General features: G+C 38.0%; 1 protein-coding gene across 6 annotated transcripts in view; it reads left to right on the plus strand.

Annotated features, from left to right (window-relative positions):
- PRTFDC1 (phosphoribosyl transferase domain containing 1) overlaps window positions 1-14,553 on the plus strand; it is a 46,644-nt gene that overhangs the window by 16,032 nt on the left and 16,059 nt on the right. For 4 of the 6 annotated variants that reach the window (XM_065050776.1, XM_065050774.1, XM_065050775.1 and 1 more), the window contains exon 4: window positions 11,050-11,115. The exons of 1 other annotated variant lie outside the window; for it this stretch is intronic. In XM_065050776.1, the coding sequence (XP_064906848.1) occupies window positions 11,050-11,115 (66 nt within the window). Of the gene's footprint in view, window positions 1-11,049; window positions 11,116-12,369; window positions 14,543-14,553 lie in introns of those variants that run through there. One more of the 6 variants, XM_065050777.1, reaches the window with a different exon arrangement.

Below are 14,553 nucleotides of genomic sequence, written 5' to 3' on the forward strand. Positions count from 1 at the left end.
TCTCCAATATCAAAATATTTGGTTTAGGCATTTATAGGGCATATTAAAGCAAGAAATTACTTCCCCGTCAAGATACTTTTCATTTTTATTTATTGTTCCGTACTTAGTTATTGCCTTCCTGTATACTGATTTGTGATCTTTAGCTGCGGAATTCTTTATTCTAACTGAAAAAATTTTACAGTTTTCCTGTATTGTAGGTTGATACTCTGTTTTTCTGGACTTCAGATCTAACGCAAACTCTACAAGAGGTATTTTCTATTCTTTCTGGATAAATTTGTCTCCCCAAAGGTCACATTTTTCTAACAAGCTGTAATGTTTTCTTTTGAAAAATGTTCTCTAATTTGAAATAAATGTTTTAGATTACAGTATGTTACAAAGGGTACAGCTACTATGTATAAATTGAGTTTTAGATCTGAAGCTCATTTGTCTTAATTTTTTAAAATATTTTCTTAATGAGCTTAAATCTTTGGGGTTTTTAAGCAATCCAGGCTTCTGGAACATCTTGACATTTGAGACTGTGGACGTTTTTAAAATTGGTCAGTTCTAGAACGGATTTAAAGCATCAAGGGATTTCATGAAAAGCATTCAAGAGGTCATGTTTTCAAAGAGTAGGATTCTAAAGTTCCCCTGGATACAGTATTTGTTGGAAAGCAGTGGTTTTTTACAAAGCCTAAAAATTGAAGTTTAGGCTTAGTTTTTGTTTCATATTCCACCAAAAATACAGCAAGCTACTACTAAATTATCACATTTGCGGCAATACTATACGTCATCATTCGGAGAGACTAGTCCATATTTTCGGTCTGTTCCACAGATTTTTACAGCAACAGGGAGATGGGCTCTTATGTATTAGAAAGGTCCAGAACTTAGTGGTTGCTAATCCTGTTGTGCAAATAAGATCTGACAAGTTTGAAAATAGCGTGATATGTTTATGCATTGGAAAAATATCACCTTGATTACTTATTTGGATGCTAATAATACTATTTAGTGTGTGGGTTTTTATATAAAGATCTGAAATGTGGTAAAATTAATTAAAAGAAGCCGGAGGGTTCTAATTTTCCCAAGGAATTCTATGACTCTCTTTTGCTGGCATCTCTTAAATGCTGTTTCTTAAAACAGATCATAGCATGTGCAATGTTCATGCAGTGCCACACCCCAGGGGTGCTGTAAGGCATAAAACAAAAAGGTTACTTGAAAGGAATATAGCAGTAACAAGAAGTACTGTATTATCAAAGTGCTTATCTCTGTGACAAATACATTTTTTTCCCTTCCTTATTTGACAGCCAGAATATTTAAATAGAGAAGAGATACTATAAAATAACCTTGCAAGAAAACTATCAAAGGATGTGTCATCAAAAGTTTCCAAGTTGTCACTAGCCAAGGGACTAAACATAGCGGTATAAAAGAGAGTGCTACCGAGTTGTGAGGGTCAATGGTACACTAAACTCCAGATTGCTGGAAGGGACTAAGCATTTGAGGGCTTTATCAGTCTCATCTTTTGTGAATTTGCTTACACCTATCTATCTATTTTCTCAGCCTGCGGCTATTTGACAGATTTGAAGATACTTCTCCTACCTTCCTTTACTCCCCAAATCCCAGGAACTGCTGATAGTCAGGGTCAGAAGGTTGGTACTTTGTGCTTGGTCTAGAGAAAGCTGATTTGTCTTGTGCCCCACAAGGGTCGGGGCTTTTAGTGCAGAGCTACAAATTCACCATATGATCTTTCACAATATTCATGTACTTTTGTTGAATACTTTACCACACAATTAAAAAATGAGATAAGATGGTACGTATGGATCTAGTAGTGTCCCATCTGGCAAGCTGAGACCCTCCATTGATGCTGGGAAACATGACTTCTAGTCTTGCATTTAATCTGAAACAATAATTGGTTTCAAGACAGATATTCCAGGTAACATGGACTTGAACCCAAACTGGCCTTTTCCTAGCTGAGTCCAGTTTAGTTGTTTATATCATGCCTGTTGTCCCTTACAATTTTTGCATTACCATGGCATAGTAACAGGAAGAGGATTTTCCCTACACTCTTTACTGTGTGGTCTTCTGAGAGCTGAGGAAGAAAAGAAGCCCAAGAGTGTAGGTGGACACCCTTAGTAATGCCTTCTGACAGTCCAAAATGAATGCCTGAGAGAGTACACTTCCTAAATTGTTCTTTTGTCTGTAAGTTTTAAATTTTATTTGCCTCCCATCTCTGGAGATGAAGTGTGAACCTCACATCACAAGACTGAACAGCCCTATGAAATTTTTCATACCTGTTCTCATCCTGGAACATATGCAGATTTTATTTCTATGTTCTAAATGTTATTTTATAGAATGAAAAGAAGTTGTAGTACAGGGAAAGCTCAGACTACACTCTGTTGAAACTAACCTGGGTTTTGTTTCTGATTTATGTATGATTGAAAACATTTGGTATCACATCTTCTTGATTTCAGTTCTTGCTGATCCTTTTAAGTGTACAGGCACTGTTTGTGCCATATGGTTACATGTGGTGCCGCAATCTTACTGTCTCATTCTTAGACAAAATAACCCCTTGAACCAGTACCGAGCCGATATACAAACCTTAATTGCTAAACCAGAAAGGAAAAAATGAAATAATTTATTGCCTATAATCCTTACTAGGCAAGTTAACTGGTTTAAATTCTGTTGCAGTTTACAACACTTTGGCTCTTTTCCAGTAGAGTTACTTTATGTTTATGCCAATATAACTGAAATCATATCTCTGTTTAGAGATTTTAAGGGAAGTTTTACCTGCAATAAAATCACAGGGGTAGATCATGTATGCACTCATGTTTTTAGAATATTTTCTTCCTTTGAAAATATTTGAAATATCTTTATTCCGTGTATCTACAGAACTTACTAATACATTGAAATATAGTGTTGAACACATGCTTCCAGCAAAACAAAAGGGTGTAAAGCATTTACAGCTTTTAATATGTGCCCCTAGAAAATACGTTCTTAGTTGCAGGTGTAATCTGTATTAGCCTGTGTTAACTGCATTGACATTGCATGTGAGTTCACCTTTGCTGGTGTCTGAGAGTACACACAAGAGAGATCAATTCCAAATGCCTTGATCAGAAAGGAAAGGCTTCAATGGCAGTTTATGCTTTATCAGATACCAGAGAATCTCCATGGAAGCAGCTCCTATAGGAGATTAATTTTCTAGCATCTGTTTCAAGACACCTTACTTTCTTTGGGTTCAATACAGAGAAGGCATGCAGGAGTCTGTGTAGCATTTCTGCTACACAGAAATTATTGAATGTGTGAACAGATGATTGTAAACAATCCAATTTATTAAGTTTGATAACTTACATTTACCCTGACTGTTGTTTAAGCTGAATGATCTTCCTTGCTTTTACAGCAGGGAAGAAACACACGAGTGTTACCCCAGGTCAGCTGCTGAGGAGGACCTGCTGGCAGTGAGTTTGTTGTTTGTGTTTCTCTGTCCAAAGCAACTGCCCCACGGCAGAACTCTGGCCTTCCCTGGAACTGGATAGACCAGCCTGAATGTGAAGTGCTTCCAAACCTGTGTGTTGGAGCTTTTAGTTCAGGAATAACCACAAGGAAGAAAAAGAATAAAGAATAAGTGAAATCTTCATATTAGTTATATTGTAGATCTAATCACAGAGAAGTAAAGTCTGTCTTACACGGTAGTAACTAGAGCTCAGACAGAAATACCTACACCAGTTTAAAATTTACTATCGCAAGTTATCCTGGCAATAGGCTGGTCTACCCAGTTCCTGGCAAAGGCTGGTCTGAGTGCAGCACAGTCAGCAATGTGGTTGCCCAGCAGCTGAGGGAGGCAGCTTTAAAGCTAACAGAGGCACATGAAATCGCCAGCACTTCAGTACAAATGTACCTGCAGGACAGGCGATGTTCTGACAGTCGGAGTATGCCAGTTTACTGTATTTGATTTCCAGTTGGTTCAGCACTGTTGGCTTGTTTGCAAGGTATTCAAAGCACCTCCTACAAATATATCAGTGACCTGCCACTTGATTATTTTGAGTGTGGGTGTGCCCTGGAGGCTGCAGGCTGCCCTTTGCTACACATCTGATGCAGGGGAAGGGAAGGGAAGGGGAGCTCTCCAGTCTTTACTAGGAAGTGATCCATATCATTCTCACTCATTTGCACAGGTCTCCAGATCAACAGTACTTACCAGCTGTCCCCTGAATGTTGCTACTTAAGCCTGAATAGTCAATCTAGTTGCCTGGTATGAAAACCATGACAGTCCATGTTCTGACCTGCGCTCTTGAGCTTCTTTGTTCTGAGCTGGTGTTCTTTAAAGAAGAAACCCAAAATGGTATCCGTTCAAGTGTATGTTGCTCATACCCTGTTTTCCCCAAAATAAGCCCTAGCATGATTTTTCAGGATTTTTGAAATATACAAGCCCTACTCCAAAAATAAGCCCTAGTTACAGTTCATTAAAAAAGTCAATTTAAATAGTGTCCAAGCAGCTATACATGTAAAAAACCCCATATTTTGGAGAAAAACTAATATAAGAACCTGTTTTATTTTTGGTGAAACAGGGTAAGTACAGCATCTTCTGTATTAACACTCCATACATGTTATTCTTAGTGCTGCTGATATACTGAGGATAATTTCATAGCCTATATTTTATATTGCACTTCGACTTTACCTTGTAGTCAAAATAGGTTAACAGATGATGTAGATGCTGTACTGACTGTTCCCCAACCAACATATTCATATATTGGAGTACTTCTCAGGAGGCAGGCTGCAAAGCAAATACATTCCATACTAAGGTGTCAACATCCAAACTGGAACATCGACATTTTCATTTTAATTATTATGTTCATGTCTGAGATGATAGACCATGGTAATGTAGCAAAAGATATTATAATTATTGAACAGTATATCATTTCAAAGCAGAAGTCTTTATAATTGCAGATACATCTATCTAAACTCTGCCAAAACCAGCATTTAATTTCCGCAGTGCTATTTTTCAAGTGCAGAAAGCTTGGTTATATTATGAATCAGTTTGCTGCAGCTAAGTCACATAGAAGTAATGATTCTCTGTTTCAAAGCTGAATGAGAGACATTGCTTCTGTGGTTTCATTTTTGAAAGCTATTAACTTGAAAGTAATTTCTTGTCATATCTGCTCTGTTTTTATCTGAGCATTATGTTTTTTCTTAATTGAAAACCGTATCTATAATATGTGTTAATTTGTATGCCACAGATACAGTTCTGCTTGGATTTTCTGTCATTTTCCATTTCTGTTGCAGCAGTGCATTGTAGCCGTGTCTCTGAAAACTTATATCCATTTCATAAGTCAATTGTGTCCATGCGATGTTTCAAAGTCTCAGCTTTTCTTTACCGTATGAACTACCAATAATTTTGTTCAAATCCCCATCATTCATTATCTTGGTAAATGTCATCTTGCCTTTGGCTTTAGTGCCATCCACCTTGTTCCCTCAGTGGCATTCAAAATGCAGCAGTTCAGATCACCTTCAGAGGTACTGTTAGTGCAGCCTGCTCAGCTGCTGTCCTTTCTCCAGCATCAAAAGCAAGTTATTGTTTTACTGAGGTTCATTGAGACTCCATTCTCAATGATCATGAACTCCCCACACATGAAACCCAATTGTTTTCATTATTCAGTGGCTAAACCCTGTATTTCTGCTCCAAGAAGTTTAGCATGTAGACCCCTATTAACCGTCCAGTGCTATTATTATTAATTATCCAGCGTAATACTTTTGTAAAAAATCCGCAAAGACTGGTTGCTAATATTTTTTTGGTGACACAAGCTGGAAGAAATATTAGATTGATTGTATCTTTTGAAATCTCTCCCCAGATCTATTTCACCTAGATTAAAATGACACCTTCGAGTAACCATACAAGCAAATTATCCTGGAGCGATACCAAGGAGAATTGTGTGAAACGTTTGTGTAAAACAGAGCCTGAGTGGATAGTGCAGGATGTTACTAATGGAAAATAGTCAAGATAATTGCTGCTTACATGCTTGTGGTAAATGTGAGTGAAAATAATTTCTTTCTGAGTGTTCAGTGAGGTTTTTAGAAAGAAAATATTGATTTCATCTCTTAAGCTGGGATTCATCTCACCTATCTTCAGATATCTCACAGTTACATGTGTGAGTGTAAATTATTTGCTGGAGCTTTCCCATTTGGTGAAATAGAAGATTTACATGATCTATGTTGTTTTCTCAGTTGATTATGAAAGAAGCCCAGGATGCGTAGATTTAAATGTCTTAACTTTCACATACCTAAATTAGGAACAGAGTCATCCTGTCTTTCATGAACACATTTCAAGGTCATGGGTGACCCAATGAGAACAGAAACAGCAAAGATCTTGTGCAGTTAATGACAGTCTTCACAGACTGTCATAGAAAGGTGAGCCCAAAGGGAATGTGGACACTGAAATCTACTTCAGTGGAAATGTTGCATCACACCTTTTGGTGAAGTTGTGCTTGAATCTTGCTTTTCAAACTCTGCCAATTGTGGGTACAAGTCAGTCACCCGACAGGCACTAATTCTGTCCTAGCTGTTTCCCTGGGCCAGTAGGGAAGGATAAGGGGAGCCTTAGGGACACACTGTATTCAGTGGCTTGAGGTTCAAGGGACAACTGAAAGTGATGGTCTGTCAAACACTTTTTTTTGATCAAAACCCTCCTGGAAAACCCAGTTGTAGGAGATGGGATGATGGTGTGAAGTGAAAGAGCTGTCCTCGTGGGAATCCTCAGCTTGCCAATCTGCTGTGTCACTCCAGTGGCAGAAAGCAAAGTAGAACAGGCCTGATGGCCACATCCTACTTTGTTAAGAATTTCTCCAATGAATTTTGGGAGAAAAAGGTAAAAAGGCAATCACAGTTTTTCAAAGAAATTCCATATGAACTCTGCAGACTATACTGACTAGATGTGTGCTAATGACCTGGTGTCCATATATAATAATTTAGTTATGCATTTAAACTGTTATGTTAGAGCTACTTTTTTTGCCATGATTAAAGAATCTGTGTTTCAGTGAGCCCAGTACTAACGTATTCCAGATTCTGTTTCTTGAGAGGAGTAACAGATGTTCACAGTTTGGTGCAATTTTCAGATGAGCAATGCTGTTTATAATAAATTTTCCTGAGACCACCCAACTCATTTTACTTGTAACTTCAACTATGTCCAAGTGTTGATCTCAGGAGATGTAATAATTCTGTGCCCCACCCATTTCAAAAGACATGACTTAGTATAGATGGAATTTAAATATCTATACTTTCAGTCAACATAGAAAATCAAGGTTTTATTATGCCGTGAAAAATTGAGGTGGAAATAGCAACATTCTTGCTTTCATTCATTGAGTATTCATCAGATCTAAAGGTGTATATTGACAAGGTCTGAATGAAATAAAATTATAAACCAAAGATCTACAGGTGAGAAAACACAACACAGCAAGTGAAAAAAAAAAAAAAAGATTGAGAAAATGCAGATAAATTAAACACAGAAAAAACCCAGAAATGCAGTATTAAATACAGTTTGGGCTGAGGCACAGGGATGTGACACAATGCATCATGTCTTGTTAGAAACAGCTGCAATACATTTTGTGCTGCTGCATTAATTGAAGTACAGTATCATTTTGATATGTATTCATCTGGGACATTAGTATCAAGCAAAACTTGTGTTGATAGGGTTTAGGGATGCTAGAAAGCAAGTACTGAGGAACTTCAGGTGACAAGAAGTGAACTTTTAATTCTTGTCTCTGTATTTAAAAGAAGTCCTAGAGACTCAATCGTATCAGTTTTGTCAAGGTATGGAACAACTCCCAAAGGAACAAAAAAGCTCTGAGTGACCTGAGACCATGGAAATTAAACAAGCAGTTCTGAACTGACAGTGATCGGTACTGAATGAAACAGATTATTTTTCTTTCCTGGCATTTATTGTACTTCATAGTTAACATTTAGTGCAGTGTTATTTTGAGTTTATAAAGTGAGAACTCGGCAAAAAACGCTGAGAGGTTCCTATGGCAACTATAGTGTGCACATTACCTGTATGAACATTATGATTAGGGTAATGTGACAGCATGGTATTGAGTCTTGCTGTTTGGCAGGTATGTATTTTACAGTATGAGTTCATTGATGAATGTAGAGATAGTTACAAATGGCATTAAAATCAATGATCTGGTTTGTTTCAATAGAATTCCTCTACTGCATGATGTAAGTAATTTTCAAAATTTCTTGAAAGCGTGTTGGCTGGAGGATTCTGTGCTGCATTTTTCTGTATGGTTTCTAGGCACAGTGAATACTCAGCCCTGTCCTGACAGCAATTGTTCTCCAGTCAGAACATGAGGATTTTCATAATTGTGTGTGGTTGTGTCACAACAACCAGTGTGTGAATACGCAGAGTGATGTGATCTCTGATCCCCCGGCTCTCAATGGCTTTTGTGTTTGCTCAACTGCCAGCATGAAGATGCTATTTCAGCATCTTCCTTTCAGCTGAAGCCAGAAATACCAAATGCAAAGGAAACGGTGCTGCTGTGAAGACTGCTGAAAGAGAATTTATTTTTTTTAGTTAAAAATAAATAAATTCATTAATCATTGCACCTCACTGTTAGCTTCATTTCCTCTCTATTATTCAACTATGATAGCAACTAAGGGCAAACTGCCCCTTCGGTAATTCTTGTGTGTTGGTGGTTAATGAAATTCCAGCCTTTCTCATTTGGAAATGAAAAAATATTTTGCCAGTGCCTCGGTTACACAGGCTGTGGTAAATATTAGAAATTATCTGCTTTTAATAGTCTTATAATAGTTGTGACTTGAGTTGGTCCCTGACTTTTGAAGAGTGACCTGTCTTGATCTATGACAAAAGGCTTATGCTTTTAACCCTGAACTTAACATTTTCTCTGTCTGCACTTTTTATTTAGTTTAAAAAAAAACTTTTGAGGAAATCAGTTGCTCTTCCTCTCTTTCTTTCTTTCTTTCTTTCTTTCTTTCTTTCTTTCTTTCTTTCTTTCTTTCTTTCTTTCTTTCTTTTCTTTCTTTTCTTTTCTTTCTTTTCTTTCTTTTCTTTCTTTTCTTTCTTTTCTTTCTTTTCTTTCTTTTCTTTCTTTTCTTTCTTTTCTTTCTTTCTTTCTTTTTCCTTCCTTCTTTCCTTCCTTCCTTCTTTCCTTCCTTCCTTCCTTCCTTCCTTCCTTCCTTCCTTCCTTCCTTCCTTCCTTCCTTCCTTCCTTCCTTCCTTCCTTCCTTCCTTCCTTCCTTCCTTCCTCTCTCTTCCTCTCTCTTCCTCTCTCTTCCTCTCTCTTCCTCTCTCTTTCTCTCTCTCTTCCTGTTTTTCTTTACAAAAATAAGAGAAATGTTGAAACTTTTATTAGAAAACGTATGGGATGTAACCTTCATTCCTGCTGTAGTTCTCTTTCCCAGGAAACTAATCAGAGCAGCATGAAAAGGATCTAAAGCTCCTAGATCCGGTGCAGAAAAAGTGAAGGCAGGTCTAAAAACTGTCTTTTAGGGCAATGACTGCTAAGGACCCCTTCAAAGCTGTGGTGTGAGAGTTTTTTGGGGAGTGCAGTCTGAGTAAAAGGGGAGCCTTTTGGTGGGTCTGCAGTATGCAAACCTGGAGAAATTGCCATCTGGGCAGTCCTGCAACCTTTACCTACAATTACTGTATTCATTTAGGCAACCCATTCCGATGGGGACCACGAATAGCTCCTGACATTGTCGGATTGCCTGTGAGCAAGTGTTTGGAAAGGTCCCTTGGGAGCCCCTGGGCTCTGCGGCCGGGGCTGTGAGCATGGGCAGGTGCAGGAGCGGGAGAAGAGCCATGAACCCCTTAGTCCAGTAAATCCCCACCTGCCTTGTAAGTCCTGCTGTCCCATTATTTATTTGTGGCAAAGCATTTGACTTCAGAGCACTGAATTTATAAAATAAAACCAAAGTATTAAAGTATTGCATTTCTGGCGGTTTATTGTAATGATGATGCTTCCTGATGTTACTAGTAAACTACCATGTCATGTTGTAGTACCACAGCTATTATTAAAATGGGACTAACGCTGCCTTCCTATGGGTAGGGAGATTAGATTAGCACATGCACCAATTTGGCAAAAATACCCTATTCAATACACTTAATTTTGTTCTTGCTTTCTCTGGAAAGTTCGTACAGTCTGGCCATGACTATAGTTTTCAATGTGTTACCTTCTTTAAGGGCTCTTTTGTCTTCCCTTAAAAGTAGGGCTTCTGTGAACCTCCCTTATATGATCTTAACTTTGTATGCTGCTGTTAATGATTTGAACTTAGACCTGGTTGAGAATTTTCCATCAGAAAAAAATTGTACTAGAAATGCCTGTAAAACAAATTTATCAAAAGAAAAGGGTTTACTGATTTACAAACCACCACCGCCACCACCACCAACAAACCTTTTCTGATAGGAAAATCAAAGCATACTATTCAGTTGGGTTTAGTATTTAGTTCAACCTAATATACAGTGTTTGTTTTTACTGAATTGTGATTTTATCTTTGAGTTAGTTGAAAAAGCAAAACCAAAATTCTTGAAACTGTATGGCATGCTGAAACTATTCTTGATAACAAGTCATAATTTTTGCAAAACTTTCCCACCCTCAAAAAAATACTGAGTGAATTTCTTCAAAAATAGCAGAGTTCTCAGTGTGGGTGACAGATGTAAGCACACTTTGCCTGTGTTTCTAAAGACTGTTCCAAAAAATGAATGTGCTTACAGGTGTTTGGTCAAGTGTTGAGATGCTTTTGTCTTCCCGTTGTGAAAGAGACAAAAACATTACTCAACACTTGTCATATTAAGGAATAGCAAGCATGGGAACATTATTTATTTTAAAAAGAAAGAGGTAACTTCTTCTAGTTCAGTAAAGCCTGGAGCTTGATGTGAGCTAAAATACAACCAGGAGATGATAGAAGCCACAGGAACAAGTGGGAGCGTTGTTTTGTCGTACACCTGTACTAACAAGCATTAGGAAGTGTTTGTAACCAAGACTGTGAAAGATCCAAAAAAGTTAACATGTTTCTACTTCTTTTTTATATGGTTATATTAAAATTCAAAAAGTCCTCTCTTTCTTCTTTCAGAATGATCAGTCTATGCAAGATATGCAGATAATGGGAGCAGATGATCTTTCAAAGCTGACTGGAAAGGTTTGTTTATTTTAAATTTAAGAAAGAAAATACATCCACCAAAAACACTTGAGAAAAGCTACATAATTTTGCACATGGACTGTCAGATACTAATATTGGAATCAAGCAAATTTATTAATCTCTATTAAATTGCTGTAATGCCATTGCTTTCCGATTGCATTTCCCAATAGTTGTACACATACCACCAGCCGGATTGTGGGCATAATCTGTGCTGGAATGCTTCTCCTGAGCTTGTTTCTGTCTTGGAGCCTTGTTTTTCCTGTGGGTGCACACCAGCAAACTGCACGTTGAGTATCCCTGTTGAATTCAGCATACGAGGAGTTTAGTACAAATTTGCCTACCGTACAAGGTTCAGTTGTGGAACCTTTCACTGAGATGAACAAACGGGTGGGTTTTTTTTATTTCAGCGTCAGGCTGGCTGTATGACTGAATTTCCTTTGCACTACGCTTGAACATTGTGGTAATGAAAGAGAGTGGTTTGAGTCAGTGAAAAGGCTATTTTCATCCAAGCAGGGTAGTACAAAGCAGTACTTTGAAGAGGAAGGAAGGCTGTTTTCATTAGGCAAATGGTCTGTGTGGAAAATGGTCAGAAATGGATTCTTTACTTATGCATTAAGACAACATAATACTTGTTATTTGTACTGTATGTGCAGTTACTCTCTTATTAGACGGCACTAAATAATAGCATTTTCTTCAAAGCACTCAAATATAGCACCAGCAAACTCATTCATTTTGTTGTGCTATGACACACAAAAAAAAGAAGACAAAAACTTAACTTTAAATGTTTCATTAATATTAAATAGTTTTTGATGCAACTAGAACTTAAATGAAAAAAATGCTGTAATACTCAGAATATTTTAGTGATACATATGTCCTCAATTTGCACTTCTAAATAATCCTGCTGGATGTTTGTTTGTTTCCAAATTATCACAAGAGCATTAATCATGTTTTGGGAAACATTAATTCATTTGCTACTTTCTTATATTCAAGCACTGGAGCTACCTGTTTTTCTGTGATGATTTTGCATGTGTTTCCCTGCCTCACAGGCAGAACGGGCAGTGCACCTATTCATCTCACCTGACACGTCTCTCTCCCTGATAGTCCAAACACTTTCTAAGCTTCCAGGCCCAGCTTCCCTTCCCCATCTTCCAATCCCAAATTTTCTCCATGTTTCAGTTACTAATATCTATTCTGGATATAAGCTTTCTAGTATTATTTGAATTCACTGGGGCAAAACGTTCTTTTATTTTGCAGAACTTCTGCGTATTTGTCTGTGTCCACGCACATATGAGAGAGAAGCAAAATTTTACCCCAAAAATGAAGTAAATTGTTCTTTTACACTGAAAATCCCAGTGACCTTTTCTCATTGGCACAACCCTCCTGTTCCCAGCTATAGAACAGGACATAAGATGTGGCTGTTGGGAGATCCGTGGGGATCAAACTGGGCATCATGGTAGCTCAGGATGGCTGGGTGAGGAGCTGGGATGTGGGGCAGGTGTGAAGGGGCTGGTTTGGGAAGGCGGGGCCTGCTGAGCAGAGTGGAGCCCGGAACTGGAGGTTGGGTGTGGAGGACTGGGGCTGCCAGGGGAGCAGACCTGCCCAAAGGACATGTTGGGCGGTTGTTTGTCTGTGTGGTTGTCTGTGACACAGCCGAGGTATGAATAATTAAATAGCATTTTCACTGTAACACATGAGAAAGGGATTTCCTTAAGACTTATTTTACTGATTGAAAAGCTGGGATGTGAACCTTCAGCTAAAATATTCATACGTACATGTCTAAAGTTGGATATATGAAGGACTGGCCTTATGTCCACGGATGCCAACTCCTCCATCTGTTGTTGACTTAAGCAATTAGTGCAAGTATTCAGCACATTTTACTAATCAGCCATTTGCAGACTGATTCAGAGCCTCCTACAGTCAATGTAAATCTTTCCTTGAGGTGTTTTTTGGTACCTTAGTTTAGCTGCTGGCTTTTAAAAGTGCTGGCTTTAGTAACCATCCTAAGTCACTGAGTGAATTAGTGGAAGACAGAATCACAGAACCACAGAATCACAGAATCGACTGGGTTGGAAAAGACCTCAGAGATCATCGAGTCCAACCCTTGGTCCAACTCTAGTCCATTTACTAGATCATGGCACTAAGTGCCATGTCCAATCTCAGTTTAAAAACCTCTAGGGACAGCGAGTCCACCACCTCCCTGGGCAGCCATTCCAATGCCTGACCACTCTCTCTGTAAAGAATTTCTTTCTAATACCCAGCCTAAATTTCCCCTGGTAGAGTTTAAGCCCATGCCCCCTTGTCCTATTGCTAACTGCCTGGGAGAAGAGACCAATCCCCACCTGGCTATAACTTCCCTTCAGGTAGTTACAGAGAGTGATGAGGTCACCTCTAAGCCTCCTCTTCTCTAGACTAAACAACCCCAGCTCCCTCAGCCTCTCCTCATAGGTCTTATGTTCAAGTCGTAGTGATAGAATTCAACTTCTCTGCTTTTAAGTGAGCTGGTGCTTCTTCTGCCTGCTCGGAGTATTTGGTAAGAAAAGATTGTAATTATATTGAAGAATTAATATGCCAGATTAAGTCCCATTAACTTAATGATCGTGGACGATGTTTTCAAAAGTGCCAGCATGGATTTGGAATGTAAGTTCCATTAAGTTTCTGCAAAGTTCAAAAACATCAATAATGTAAACAGTTTTGAAACCTGCAGACGAAAGATTCCAATATTTTGATCATAAAGTGCTCTTCATTAAGTAACAATACCTGGAACCAGGGCTAGCCCTAGTGAACAGCTAAATCATTTCCATTAATCACTTATTATTGGAAAAAAAGATTACTGAGTATACTCATGAACATGCTGTTCTGTAACAATGTGTTTTTTTTTTCCCTGAGGAAGCTTAAAAAAGAAAAAAAGAAGCTAATTAAAAAGAAGCTGTTAAGGATAATAGTTTTTCAGAAGGAAGAATATCTCCTCTGTACATCTCTACAATATGCTTTTGTTTATAAAAATATTATAAGCCCGGGAAAAATGTGTAATGACCCAAACCACAAAAAAGGAGGAATATTCTGAGAGAGGAGAGTTAGCATACAGACCCAAACTGTAACCTGAAGAAAGTCATCCACAATTTGAAATTCTTCTTCTGTGAAGAAGGTCACAGAGGCAAGAATGAGTATTACCGTGGCATGAATCATTAATAAAGGTACTTGAAGAATGAGTCCTGATACAGCTTCAGACCCTAATGCTTTGTAACTATTCATTTCAGTGCAGAAAAAAATATAATTTCAAAATCTCTTTCAATGATGTAAGTGGTGAACATAAAATTTCTCAGTAGCTGATTTCATAGTTAAGTAGCTGCTTAGTTTTCAATTACTTTAAAGCTAAAATGCGCATTTGGGTAAAAATTATCATTAATGTTTGTAAAGAGGTTTTGAGATACGATATCT

This window comes from Columba livia, chromosome 2 (genome assembly GCF_036013475.1).
Source record: "Columba livia isolate bColLiv1 breed racing homer chromosome 2, bColLiv1.pat.W.v2, whole genome shotgun sequence".
In the NCBI taxonomy this organism is placed as follows: Eukaryota; Metazoa; Chordata; class Aves; order Columbiformes; family Columbidae; genus Columba; species Columba livia.